The 13,936-nt window shown below is 52.3% G+C and overlaps 2 protein-coding genes across 2 annotated transcripts; one reads left to right on the top strand and one right to left on the bottom strand.

Annotated features, from left to right (window-relative positions):
- On the top strand, positions 1-5,879 carry TCF19 (transcription factor 19). Its single transcript, XM_003897320.5, has 4 exons — positions 1-379; positions 800-1,367; positions 3,118-3,676; positions 4,145-5,879. The coding sequence occupies exons 2-4, from the start codon at positions 1,130-1,132 to the stop codon at positions 4,383-4,385; spliced, it is 1,038 nt and encodes a 345-aa protein (XP_003897369.1). The 5' UTR covers positions 1-379; positions 800-1,129; the 3' UTR covers positions 4,386-5,879.
- A 128-nt stretch (positions 5,880-6,007) lies between these two features.
- Positions 6,008-12,430, bottom strand: POU5F1 (POU class 5 homeobox 1). Its single transcript, XM_003897319.5, is given in 8 exon segments — positions 6,008-6,534; positions 6,718-6,876; positions 7,158-7,288; positions 7,547-7,667; positions 11,839-11,969; positions 11,972-12,039; positions 12,041-12,165; positions 12,168-12,430. Coding segments are annotated over 8 exon segments (1,059 nt in total). The 5' UTR covers positions 12,225-12,430; the 3' UTR covers positions 6,008-6,267.
- Positions 12,431-13,936: the final 1,506 nt, after the last annotated feature.

Below are 13,936 nucleotides of genomic sequence, written 5' to 3' on the forward strand. Positions count from 1 at the left end.
AATGTGTCGACGCATCTCCGCGCCCAGGCGGCTCCTCCCCACTGCGGGAACCCGGGAAAACTTGTGAACTAATCAGAAAAAGCGGAAGGCGGGAGATCTTAGGGAGCCGTCCAATGGCGCGGAAGAGAGCAAATGAGCTGGCCAATCAGAAACGGCACGGGGGCGGGCTCGCTCGGCGCGAAGTTCGGGCCCGGGAATTCCGAAGGAGGGGTAGGCGCTGCCCGCGCGCCGAGGCCGCGCCCCTCCTGGCCCCGGCTTCCTGGCTGTCAAACAGCTGCAGCAGTATCGGCTCCAGCCGAGGAGCCCAGGGGGTCCCGGGACCCGCGGCACAGGCTGGCACTGCTTGAAGAGGAGGCTACTCGGAGACTGCACCGCGCTGGTAGATCCGAAACGGGGCTGGGGCCGAGAGGGAAAAGGCCGGGTATGCCTTGCATGATCGCGGGGAGCCCCTTCCTGTTTTTATCCCACCTAGAGAAGCCGGGAAGTAGGGGTTTAGGTCCAATTTGTTGGAGTACTTAAGAACTCGTTTGCACTTCCTTTTGGGGGATGACAGTAGATTCATTGCCCTCGGAGGTTCAAACTAGTTATGAGTGAGGGATTGGCCAGAAGATCGGGGCGCAGGCAAGCGGGAGTGCTCTATTAGGATAAGCAGGTTTGACAGGAAGAAGCTGCTCTTCTCCGAATTACACAGAGGTGATATGTTCGTACTGCACGTAGGCGTGTGTATAACAGGACCTCCCCACCGCGCCCCGCCACACCGACACACACAGGAGCTGCCTAAAGTATCCTTGCCTTGCAGATTGGAGGCTCCCCAGATATTTTGCGACCTGAAGATCCAGCTCAAGTGAGGTGCCATAGGACGTGTTCCTGAGTTTGCATTGCACGGAGACCTTCCTGGAATTTTTCATTTGCAAGTCGGCTTAACAACCGATTTTGCATTGAGTCCTAGGCTGCTTGCACTCTGAATTTGGACTATTCAGGTAGTGTGCTCAAAGTTGAAACTGCACACAGCACAACTCAAGTTTACATCAGACTGGGAAGCGAACTTAAGCCAGCGGTGCGTGGCCCAGGAGTGGGAAAGGAAATGGATCCCTAAAGTGGAAGAGGTGGTGCAAAGGGGGCACCGCCCATGCTGCCCTGCTTCCAACTGCTGCGCATAGGGGGCGGCAGGGGCGGTGATCTCTACACCTTCCACCCCCCCGCCGGGGCTGGCTGCACCTATCGCTTGGGCCACAGGGCCGACCTGTGTGATGTGGCTCTGCGGCCCCAGCAGGAGCCTGGCCTCATCTCTGGGATCCACGCCGAACTGCACGCCGAGCCCCGGGGTGATGATTGGAGGGTCAGCCTGGAAGACCACAGCAGCCAAGGTGAGCAGTAAGCAGGGCAGCTTTGCCCCTGGGTGGTTGAAGTTCCAGGCTGGAATGAGTAAGGTCTCCACAAGACCCTGCTGCCTGCCTCCCATACTCCCATCAGATTGGATGGATGGTAATTGTCCAGACCTTCATCTTCCCACCAGAAGTATGCACAGTCAGAAGCTCTCTGCCAGACCGACCCTTGTTGGTCCCGTTTAGCTCATACAGGACCTGGGGTATCATCAGAAAGATGTCACAGAGGGGATGTTTAGAGGCCAAGTTTAGACTTGATTCAGTTTCCAGCTTTGCTGAGGCACTCTGTTCCTGGGTTAGGGCAGTTCTATGTTGAATAATGTTTTTAGTAATCTGGGTATGTGTCTTTCTCCCTGACTTGAGGGAGTTAGCCTCAGAAAGCCTAGATTCACATTTGAGTTCTGCCACTGGCCCCTGGCAAAACCTCTTCCTCTTGGTAAAGTCAGTTGTAGGAGTGTTGTGGTTATTAGACTATGGTAGCCAACATTCATCTAGTGCTTCCCGTTATGAACCAGGCACTATTTTAAGTGTATTGAATGTAAGTGGCACTAATATTGTCCTCATTTACAGTAAAGGAAAATGAGGCACAAAGAGATTAAGGAACTTGTCCAGGGCTGGGCATGGTGGCTCACACCGGTAATCCACCACTTTGGGAGGCTAAAGCAGGTGGATCACTTGAGCTCAGGAGTTCGAGACCAGCCTGGGCAACATGGTGAAAACCTGTCTCTACCAAAAAATTAATTAATTTTTAAAAAAAGGCCAGGTGCGGTGGCTCATGCCTGTAATCCCAGCACTTTGGGATCCCGAGGTGGGAGGATCATAAGGTCAGGAGTTTGAGACCAGCCTGACCAACATGGTAAAACCCCGTCTCTACTGAAAAAAAAAATACAAAAATTAGCCAGGTGTGGTGGAATGCGCCTGTAACCCCAGCTACTCAGGAGGCTGAGGCAGGAGAATCACTTGAACCCGGGAGGCGGAGGTTGCAGTGAGCTGAGATCGTGCTACGGCACTCCAGCTTGGCAACAGAGTGAGACTCCGTCTCAAAAAAACAAAAAAAAACAAAAAAAAACAAACAAAAAGCTTGCTCAGGGTCACATAGCTGGTAAGTGGTAGAGCTAGAATCTGAACGAGCTGGAGCTGGGGAAGAGTGAGCATGTTTGAAAATTGGACCTTAGGGCGGAGCATGGTGGCTCACGCCTGTAATCCCAGCATTTTGGGAGGCTGAGGCGGGCAGATCATGAGGTCAGGAGTATGAGACCAGCCTAACCAACATGGTAAAACCATGTCTCTGCTAAAAATAAAAAAATTAACCAGATGTGGTGGCACGTGCCTGTAATCCCAGCTACTCAGGAGGCTGAGGCAGGAGAATCGCTTGAACCTGGGAGGCGGAGTGCAGTGAGTTGAGATTGCGCTACTGCACTCCAGCGTGGGCAATAGAGCAAGACTCCACCTCAAAAAAAAAAAAAAAAAAAAGGAAGAAAATTGGACCTTAGGAGAGTGAGGGCAGGGATCCTTTGTAGGAAAGCACAAGTAACACAGACTTGTTCCCAGCTGACAAGGAGCGTACTGCCTGGTACCTGTCACCTGCTGAGGGGCTTAGGATGTGAGGGAGAATCTGATAGCAGTTTCATGTTCTTCCCCAGAAACCAGACAGAGCCAGATTTCTGCACTCCTGACTCTGGTCATTTCTGTTCTTGTCCTCCGTATTTGCCTGGTGCCCCACCATCAACAGGTACTTTGGTCAATAATGTCCGACTCCCAAGAGGTCACAGGCTGGAATTGAGTGATGGAGACCTCCTGACCTTTGGCCCTGAAGGGCCGCCAGGAACCAGCCCCTCGGAGTTCTACTTCATGTTCCAACAAGTACGAGTCAAGCCTCAGGACTTTGCTGCCATTACCATCCCACGATCTAGGGGAGAAACCCGGGCTGGGGCTGGTTTCCGGCCTATGCTGCCCTCCCAGGGGGCTCCACAGCGGCCTCTCAGCACCCTCTCCCCTGCCCCCAAGGCCACACTGATCCTGAACTCCATCGGCAGCCTCAGCAAGCTCCGGCCCCAGCCCCTCACCTTCTCCCCTAGTTGGGGTGGACCAAGGAGCCTGCCTGTTCCCGCCCCACCTGGGGAAGTGGGGACCACCCCTTCTGCTCCACCCCCACGCAATCGGAGGAAATCTGTTCACCGAGTGTTGGCGGAACTGGATGATGAGAGTCAGCCTTCTGAGAGCCCGCCACCGGTCCTTACGGAGCCCAGGAAGAAACTCCGTGTAGACAAATCCCCACTGACTCCCACTGGGTAAGTAGAGTCCTCACTTGGCCCTCTCAGTGTTTTACTGCCTTTTGATTCCTTGTATCCCTAGGCTGTGAGGAGGTTCCCCTGCTTGGGGGACGGGCATGGGAGGTGGAATAGATGGAATGGCAAGACCTGGGTTAGCTCTGATAGGAAAAGAAAAATATGTGCAGGAGAAAATGAGAGGTGGGGTGGGGTAGTGCTTATAAAACAACCGGAGTGGGCATGTCCTACTTTACATTCATATGGCTTTAACCCCATTCTTCCAGTGCCTAAGGATGGGGAACTTCCAGGCTCACACTAGAGGTTTTTAGGCCCACCCTATGTGTTTTTAAGGACGGAGTCCAGGCTCACCTTAGTCCTCAGACCACTGTGCCTCTGTGGCCTCACCCTATGACCAGCCATAGGGTGGCAAGGTCTAGGCCTTCTCCTACAGGTTTCCAGTGACCCTTGTGTCTGTGTCACTTCCTTCAGAAATCGACGTGGCCGTCCTCGGAAGTACCCAGTGAGCGCCCCCATGGCTCCCCCTGCAGTTGGGGGTGGGGAGCCCTGTGCAGCTCCTTGTTGCTGCCTGCCCCAGGAAGAGACAGTGGCCTGGGTTCAGTGTGATGGCTGTGACGTCTGGTTCCATGTGGCCTGTGTTGGCTGCAGCATCCAGGCTGCAAGGGAGGCCGACTTCCGATGCCCAGGGTGCCGGGCTGGCATCCAGACCTAAGGTCCACCACCAAGGCACCATCGGACACACCTGCCCATGAGTAGACACAGCAGCGAGCAAATGGGTCTGCTAAATGCCCCCCTTCCCTTCCCTCCCCAGGAGGGAATGACTACAGGGAAGAAGGGCGGATTGATGTGGACTCATTCAGGGCCTGGAGCAGACCCTGGTGGCCAAGCTGACAGAAGAGATGGTTTCCTGCCAAAGATATTGCCACCTCCAGGAAATTGCCAGTGAGCTGGAAGTTCCCACTATTACAAGCTATAAGGCCATGTTGCCATGGACACCAGAATATCTGTGGTCAGAGCACCTATCAGTTGCAAAAGCCATGCCTGCAACTGATGGAAAATGTAAGAAGGAGTTCTTAAGGTTCTTGGTGGCATCACCCAAGGCATTCTGGGAAAACCTAGGGCCTGTCCCCAAAACTTCCCTACTCTGTGGCTAGTCCTGCTTCCGACCAAATCGTAGTGACCTGGCTTTTCAGAGCTTTGCTTTTATTTCTAAGTCAAGGACAAGCAGCTTTATTCACTCCTGGGTATTTACTCTTGTAGGTCTGTGATATATTCCTTGCTTTCCAGGGAGAATGTACTTGGCAAGGTCTGGAGAACTAATTCAGAATCTTAGGGAAAGGGGAGGAGAGATGGAAATACAATCTGCTTACTGGAAACGTGCAAATATATGGGTTGAGCTGGAGGTAGGAATACAGGTAATTAAGGTTTCTAGTTTAAGGGAAAACATCTATTTCCACTTAAATAAGGTAACCGGGATTTGGTTAAGTTCACAAAGATAGCAGAAGATTTATTTACAGGCTTCACCCGTACCATCAGGGGAAGAGAAAGCCTGGTAAACCAGCTATAGCAGTTTACCAGTGTGATGGCTGCGACACAGCTCCGCTCCACAGGTGGACACAGCAGAGGGCAACTGGGCTGGCCTGGTCCAGTGTGAATCAAACTGCTTAACCCACACATGGTACATGTGATTTTCTTTTGTGAGCCTTACACCAAGCCAAGCTATTGTCAAAGCATCATTTCAGTAGAAATAAAGCCTTATCTTGACCTGTTCTATTACAACCTGCCACATCCACCCTTTCCTACCTAAATTTAATGAGCCCAAGTTTTTTTACATGGAGGAAATGACTCTGGGGCAAAGACCCCTAATGAACTAGTGGCAGAGCCAGGAATAAAACTTTAGTATCTAATGAGTTACTTATGGGCGGAGTATGCAAAAACCTTAAGTGGAAACCAAAGTTATCAAGAAAGCACAAAGTATTAATAGAAGTTTCTGGTTGGGGTGATTTAGGTACAACAGAAATAAGACGGTTTCTAAGTATAAAGCCATTTAAGAATTCCTGAGTAGGGTGGGGAAAGCAAAAAGCCAGCTCTGAACAGGTAACAGCCACATGGTGACTGATTCTATGGGCAAAAGCTCTTGTGTCACAGGCTTTTGGGAACTAGCCTATAAGAGGACCCTGTACAAATAAACTTGGCTGCAATCCCACCTCTCCCTCTGACATTGCGTGACCTTAAGGAGTTTCAATGGCACCTTGATTTCAGGTTCACTTGGGTATGAATGAGCATTGGATATTCCCATCCCCACCTCCGTAACTGAAGGAGGACAAACCAAGATAAGTGTGTCTATCTACTGTGTCCCAGGCTTCTTTATTTAAGAAAAAAGTGATACATGATGTGGGATTAAAATCAAGAGCATCATTGAACTTCACCTTCCCTCCAACCAGTTGCCCCAAACTCCCCTGCCCCCACCCTTTGTGTTCCCAATTCCTTAGTGAATGAAGAACTTAATCCCAAAAGCCCTGGCACGAACTCTAGGTTCTCTTTCCCTAGCTCCTCCCCTCCCCCTGTCCCTCATTCCTAGAAGGGCAGGCGCCTCAGTTTGAATGCATGGGAGAGCCCAGAGTGGTGACGGAGACAGGGGGAAAGGCTTCCCCCTCAGGGAAAGGGACTGAGGAGTACAGTGCAGTGAAGTGAGGGCTCCCATAGCCTGGGGTACCAAAATGGGGCCCTGGGGCCAGAGGAAAGGACACTGGTCCCCCTGAGAAAGGAGACCCAGCAGCCTCAAAATCCTCTCGTTGTGCATAGTCACTGCTTGATCGCTTGCCCTTCTGGCGCCGGTTACAGAACCACACTCGGACCACCTGCAGGTGGATGACAGAAAGGAGAGTGACATTAGACAATGAGCTGAGATGGGCCTGACTCTGCTTGCACATTCTGTCCAAAGCCAACAGCCCCTAGAGCAGTCGGAGGAGGAGCCAGAGCTAGGGAGAGCGAGGTGGTGACAGGGGAGAGAGATGGAGCCTGCAGAGAGACATGGCACTCACATCCTTCTCGAGCCCAAGCTGCTGGGCGATGTGGCTGATCTGCTGCAGTGTGGGTTTCGGGCACTGCAGGAACAGATTCTCCAGGCTGCCTCTCACTCGGTTCTCGATACTGGTTCGCTTTCTCTTTCGGGCCTGCACCAGGGTTTCTGCTTTGCATATCTGTGCAGGTGGGAAGGGGGTGACAAGGGCAAGCTTTGGACTTGCTGAGTAACAGCATCACGGGGGTCTGTGACTAGATGTGTCAGCAAAGCCAGGTGGTGTGAAAAGGCAGGATCCTGGAAGGGTTGGCTCTGGACCTTATCCCAGCAGAACTGAGGAATTTTACTCCATCCCACTGAGAACCACTGCACCAAAGACGGAGAGCTACAAGCTAGGGATGGAAGCAATGGAAATTAGGCCAAGAAAGGGAAGGTCCCCATGTATCCCCCTCCCACCCTCACCTCCTGAAGATTTTCATTGTTGTCAGCTTCCTCCACCCACTTCTGCAGCAAGGGCCGCAGCTTACACATGTTCTTGAAGCTAAGCTGCAGAGCCTCAAAGCGGCAGATGGTCGTTTGGCTGAACACCTTCCCTGGGGGAGGCCAGTCAAAGGAGAAGCAAAGTGAGGGAGCATGCAGGGCCCTTGTGACCCTGAGATCCAAGCTTCCCACCTCTTCCCAGAGGGAGCTCAAAGCCCAAGCATCTTCTCCCTCTCCCCACTCCTCTTCATGGGTGAGGGTGGAGTCTGCCCCTGTGCCTCCCGCACTCCCTTGATGGGGAGGAAAAGGCCTAGATTCAGGAATGTTCCTTAGAAGGGAGATGTGGTCAGAACATGCTGAGGGGAACCCACCAAATAGAACCCCCAGGGTGAGCCCCACATCGGCCTGTGTATATCCCAGGGTGATCCTCTTCTGCTTCAGGAGCTTGGCAAATTGCTCGAGTTCTTTCTGCAGAGCTTTGATGTCCTGGGACTGGATTTTAAAAGGCAGAAGACTTGTAAGAACATAAACACACCAGTTATCAATCTCCCCTTTCCATTCGGGATTCAAGAACCTACGTGTGGCCCCAAGGAATAGTCTGTAGAAGTACCTCTACCTTCCAAGCTGCCCACCTAACTTCTAGAAATAACTTTTCCACAAATGTCATTCACCCACTCCCTGTTCACTGACTCATGCATGTAACAAGGGACTGCTCTTCCCCCAGAAACTGGCACATCCAGGGGATGTAGAGCACCGTGAAAGGACAGAGAGACCCTGGACTCGAGGAGAACACCTATCAGGTTATGAAGGTTAGAAGCTCTTTGCTGGGCGTGGTGGCTCACGCCTACAATTCCAGCACTTTGGGAGGCCAAGGTGGGCAGACACGAGGTCAGGAGTTCAAGACCAGCATGGCCAACATGGTGAAAGCCCATCTCTACTGAAAATGCAAAAATTAGCCGGGTGTGGTAGCATACACCTGTAATCCCAGCTACTCAGGAGGCTGAGTCAGGAGAATCGCTTGAACCCGGGAGGCAGAGGTTGCAGTGAACTGAGATCGCACCACTGCACTCCATCCTGGGTGACAGAGCAAGACTCTGTCTCAAAGAAAAACAACAAAAAAAGAAGCTAGCTCATTTAATACTTGCAAAATTCTCTTTCACTGAAGTATCACCCCCAGTCTAAGGACGTTTTGGCATTAGAGAAATAGGTAAGCTGCTAAGTTCTGGGTTAATTAAAAAGGAAGAGCATCATGTCTCAGAAGCTAAATTCAGTATACTCTCCCCAGCTTGCTTTGAGGGCCCCACAAACTATGACATGGCATGCGTATACCCAAACACAGCAAAAAAGCAACAGGTGTCATAAGAATGAATAAAGTGCTTTGTGTGTACTTACTGCTCATTTTTAAAATTGATTATCCCTCATCTTTACTGTATCTTTTTCACTACAGAGGCATCCTAATTGATTTTTGAATTCAAGAGATTTATCGAGCACCTTCTATAAGCCAGCGGCTATACAAAGTGGACAGGGCCCTGACGCCCAGAGTGACAGAAGTGCTGTGTGGCACTTGTTCTCCAAGTCACCCACTTGGATCTCTTCCAAGTGCACTTTCCTTTTTTTCCTGCTCTATCACTTTTTAATAATAAACTTCCACTCCTGCTCTGAAAAATAAAAAAGGAAATAAAATAAAAAATGGCCAGGCACAGTGGCTCATGTCTGTAATCCTAGCACTTTGGGAGGCCAAGGCGGGCAGATTGCATGAGCCCAGGAGTTGGAAAGCAGCCGGGGTAACATAGTGAGACCCATGCCGCCCCTTTTCCTACCACCGCTGCCTCTGTTTAAAAAGAAGTTATGGAAGAAAGTAAAGCAGTCTGGGAGCGGTGGCTCAAGCCTGTAATCCCTTCACTTTGGGAGGCCAAGGTGGGTAGATCACTTGAGGTCAGAAGTTCAAGACTAGCCTGGTCAACGTGGCGAAACCCCATCTCTACTAAAAATACAAAAATTAGCCAGGCATCGTGGCACTCCTCTATAATCCCAGCTACTCAGGAGGCTAAGGCAGGAGAATTGCTTGAACCCAGGAGGTGGAGGTTGCAGTGAGCCAAGATCGCAACACTGCACTGCAGCCTGAGGGACAGAGTGAGATCCGTCTCAAAAAAAAATAACAATAAATAAATAAAGCAGTCTACAGGAGTAGAGTAAAGGAAGGAAAGAGATTATGGAGGACGGTGACACTTTTAAAGACAGAGAAGGTGATTATCTGAGCAAAGGACAAGAATGGCAAGGCCCTGAAGTGGGCCTGCCAGAGCCCAAAGCTGGTCTGGTGGCTAGGTGGATCCTGTTGCGGACGTAGTGACTTTGTTTTAGTCCGAGTGAAATGATCTCTCACTTTTTTTTTTCCCCGAAGATGGAATCTCATTCTGTCACCCAGGCTGGAGTGCGGTGGCCTGATCTCGGCTCACTGCAATCTCTGCCTTCTGGGTTCAAGCTATTCTGCCTCAGCTGCCTGAGTAGCTGGGACTACAGGCACCCACCACCATACCCGCCACACTTTGTATTTTTAGTAGATATGGAGCTCTCACTCATGCTGGCTGGTGACTGGTCTCAAACTCCTGACCTCAAGTGATCTGCCCCACCTTGGACTCCCAAAGTGCTGGGATTGCAGGGTGAACCACTCCACTGGTCTCATCTTTTTCTTTTTCTTTCTTTCTTTCTTTTTTTTTTTTTTTTGAGAGTTTCGGCCTTTGTTGCCCAGGCTGAAGTAACAGAGATCTTCGGCTCACCACAACTCCACCTCCCAGGTTTAAGCGATTCTCCTGCCTCAGCTTCCCAAGTAACTGGGATTACAGGCATGTGCCACCGCGCCCAGCTAATTTTGTATTTTTAGTAGAGCTAGGGTTTCTCCATGTTGGTCAGGCTGGTGACCATGTTGGTCAGACCTTACGTTATTTGCCCGCCTCGGCCTCCCAAAGTGCTGGGATTACAAGCGTGAGCCACTGTGCCCAGCCTCTAGTTGACATGTTGGCCACAGACAGTAGGGAGGAAGCAGTAGAATTCGAGAAGCTACTGCGGTAATCCCAGCAGAAATGATAGTGGCTGAGGGCAGGGGGTTAGGCTGTGATTGATTCAGGATATTTCCTAAGGATAGGATGTAGGATGTGAAAGAAACTGAGGATGACTGGGCTTGGCCTTGAGCAACTGGGTGATCGGGGTGGAGCAGTTCAGGGAGCCATCACAGGAGACAGAAAACGCGGTAGTCATCTAGTGTCTAAATGGCATTTAAGCCTCGAGGGTGGGTGAGAGGAAGGAAGGGTAGATTGAGCAGAGGTTGAAGGACTGAGCCCTGGGGCACGCCAGTGAGGCTGCCGGGGGACAGAGGAACACAGCTAGTGAGGAAAAAAACAAGGCCTTTTTGTAGTCCTGAAGCCTCAAAGGGTGCTTGATCCTATCAATTTCAAATAGGCTGTTTTCATTCCCAACTTCTGCTCAGCCAATAACTCAAACTGGTAAATGCCCTCTGCTATCTTAGATTTTCCAAATTCTATTTTGGAGACTTGGAATAAAGTAAACACCGGTCCAAATCCTTGCTTCATCATTTAGCAGTTAAAACCCGTTAAATAGGATAATAATACCTCCCCCTAGGAGATTTTGTGCTGGTTAATGAGGTAATGATGTATAAACGGAGCACACAGCCAGGCACTTAGGAAGTGGACCACAATTGCCAGCCATTATCATTCAAGGCTCAGCAGTGACCTCCTGCAAAGAGGCTGGGGCTTCTCGGTCACTCCAGAAACCAGTCACACCTTTTTGTGAGGTCTCAAGGCTTAGTACTTAATCTCTAATTGCTTACACTTGTCGCCTTGAAGGACTGGAAGATACATCTTTAATAGTCCTCAGCAGGGCTGGATGCCTTCAATCCCTCAGCAGCTCTACATTTGGGGAATGGCCTGGAGAAATCTCTCACCATTTTTCTTGTTTACAACTTTGGAACCGAGGCTGAAGTCAATCAAAATCCAGCTCTCTACAAGGGGTGCCAGGGTGTGCACCTTAACACAGTGGCAAGTCACTGGCCTGAGGCACAGGTCAAGGGAAGACAAGCCCTATACTTGACTGCAAACCCAGCTCCACACGTGCACACACACAGCCCAAACAGGAGCCCCTATCAGAAACGAGCCACACCCTAGACTTTCAGGAACAATAATCCTGGGATAAGCACTGTTTTTACCCCCAGGCTCTGCTTAACCCTAAGGCCAAGATCTGGGTCTGATAAGGGTCAAGCAGGACTAAGGGTGGGGATAGGAGCTCAAACCAACCCCAAGCTGAGTCTGGTGCTGGGCCGGTAATGAATGACCTGACCCTGGGCAGGCCTAGGAAATGTGAGAGACCCTGGACAAGGGTCACAGGGGCCAGCCTGGGCCACCCACCTCCCAGGCTCCTCTCTGCCCTCACCTGCAGTTGTCTCTTCGAATTCCAGCTTCCAGTTCCCACCCGGCCCCTGCCTGCCAAGGCTGCCTGCAGTCGATACACACCCCTCCCAGGCCAGGACAGCTGCCCCTGCCTGCTCCTCTCCTGGGTGCCAGGTCTGGGCAGCTGCAGGTGACCACTTCCCCATCAGGCTGCCCTGTCATGACCACCTCCCCACACCCCAACCCCGTTGAAGCTCACTTGCCTCCTCCGGGTTTTGCTCCAGCTTCTCCTTCTCCAGCTTCACGGCACCAGTGGGGACGGTGCAGGGCTCTGGGGAGGCCCCATCGAGCGTTTCTCCACTCTGCCTGCTTCGGGCCTCAGGCTGAGAGGTTCTGCTTCTAGCACTAGCCCCACTCCAACCTGAGGCCCACAGTACGCCATCCCCATTAACTCATATGGCGGGGCACGGGGGAATCACACCCTCGAGTCACACCCAACCCCCCGGCCCGATTCCTGGCCCTCCAGGAGGGCCTTGGAAGCTCAGCCAGGTCCGAGGATCAACCCAGCCTCGGCCTGGCCCCTGGCTCATCAGTCACCTCCACCACCGGAGGGGCTTAGAAGGCTGCAACCAGCCAGGTGTCCCGCCATGGGGAAGGAAGGCACCCCAAGCCGGGGGCCTGGTGAAATGAGGGCTTGCTAAGGGACTACTCAACCCCTCTCTCCCTCCCCAGTCCCACCCACTAGCCTTGACCTCTGGCCCCGCCCCCTGGATGGGTGGAGGAGAGGGAGGTGGGGGGGAGAAACTGAGGCGAAGGATGTTTGCCTAACGGTGGTGGCAGTGGTGTCTGTGGAAGCAACCGAGACACACCACTTCCTCCAGGACTCCTCGGGCACAGGTCCCCCAATCAAAACCTTAAGACAGGGTCTCATTTTGTTGCCCAGACTGGAGTGCAGTGGGGTACAATGCTGGCTCATTGCAGCCTCGATCTACTGGGCCGAAGCAATCCTTCTGCCCCAGCCTCCTGAGTGGCTGGGACTACAGGCTTGGACAACCTCGACCTGTTGATTTTTTTATTTTTAGTAGAGATGGGGTCTTGCTATGTTACCCAGGCTGGTCTTGAATTCCTGTCTCCTCAAGCCGACCTCCTCGGCCTGCCTCCCAGTATCAGATTAAAGGCGGAGCCACCACACCCAACTTTCAACTCCCAGCCTGCACCCTGGCACTCTCTGGGGCTCTGCATGTCCCAGCTGTCTGGAATCACTCCTACACCACCATGTTCTTCAGGAACCCAAGTGCTTGACCCCCTCTCCAAAGACCTCTGGCACTGTGCCTTCACGGGGAGCCAGTCACCCCTCAGCTCCTCAAATTTATTGAATGTGTGTGTGGAGCTATCCCTCAATGCATCAACAGCCATAAGCACACTGGCCAGCTGCTCCCTGATGCCCTCCCCCTGACCCATCCAGAACCCTAGGCATTCCCACCCAGATACTGGCCAAATCCAGCCACCCCACAGCCTGGGTGCCTGGCACCATCTGCCCAGCCTGCCAAGTTTCACCCCATCTTCAAGAGTAGACTGCCAGACTGGGCCTCCGTGTGTATCCCTCCCACCCCTTTCCAGAATCATACTCTGAAGTCTCCTCATCTAACAGACTGAGGAGTTGGCCCCTACTTCCCCTCAAGGGACCAGGCTTTGGACTGACTGGGCCTCAGTTTCCCAACCTTTGCCCAAACAGAGGGATCTGACACCCGCTTGGAGCCCCCTCCACTATAGAACCTGCACATCAGGTTCCTTGCTCCCCTCTCAACCAAAAACTCACACCGTCACAGTAGTCCCAGCCCTTTCACCTCCTGGCCAGGCCTCCAGCCCTAGGCCCTGGGTGGGGAAAACCAAGGGGTAGGGAGAAAAAATATCTGACTTCAGGTTCAAAGAAGCCTGGGAGGGACTGGAGGAAGGGGGCATGACAATGGCCTTGGCTGGACAATCCCGGTCCCCAGAGGGGGCAGCTCTAACCCTAAACAAGTGCTCAACCCTTGAATGGGCCTTGGATTTGGGATCATTTCTCCTGCTCCCCAACCCCCAGTCCCAATCCCCTCACACAGAATCCCCTTCAGAGACGCTAAAAGGAGCTCCAGCAACCCCCCTCTACAATCCCCTCAAAGACTGAGCCTCAGACGGGCACCAAGGGCCCCCCACAGGGACCTAGGTATCTAGTTCCTCCGTCCTCTGGGGGACTCAGGCATCCAGCTTCATTGTGCATCCCTCCCCCAGCCCCCAGATTGAGGGATGTGCTTTGTTTAGGGCCATTTCGGCAGAAAGATGGAGAGGAGGCGGGAGAGTACTCTGTAAGTGGGTGCAGGA

The sequence above is a fragment of the Papio anubis genome, chromosome 6, assembly GCF_008728515.1.
Source record: "Papio anubis isolate 15944 chromosome 6, Panubis1.0, whole genome shotgun sequence".
Taxonomy (NCBI): Eukaryota; Metazoa; Chordata; class Mammalia; order Primates; family Cercopithecidae; genus Papio; species Papio anubis.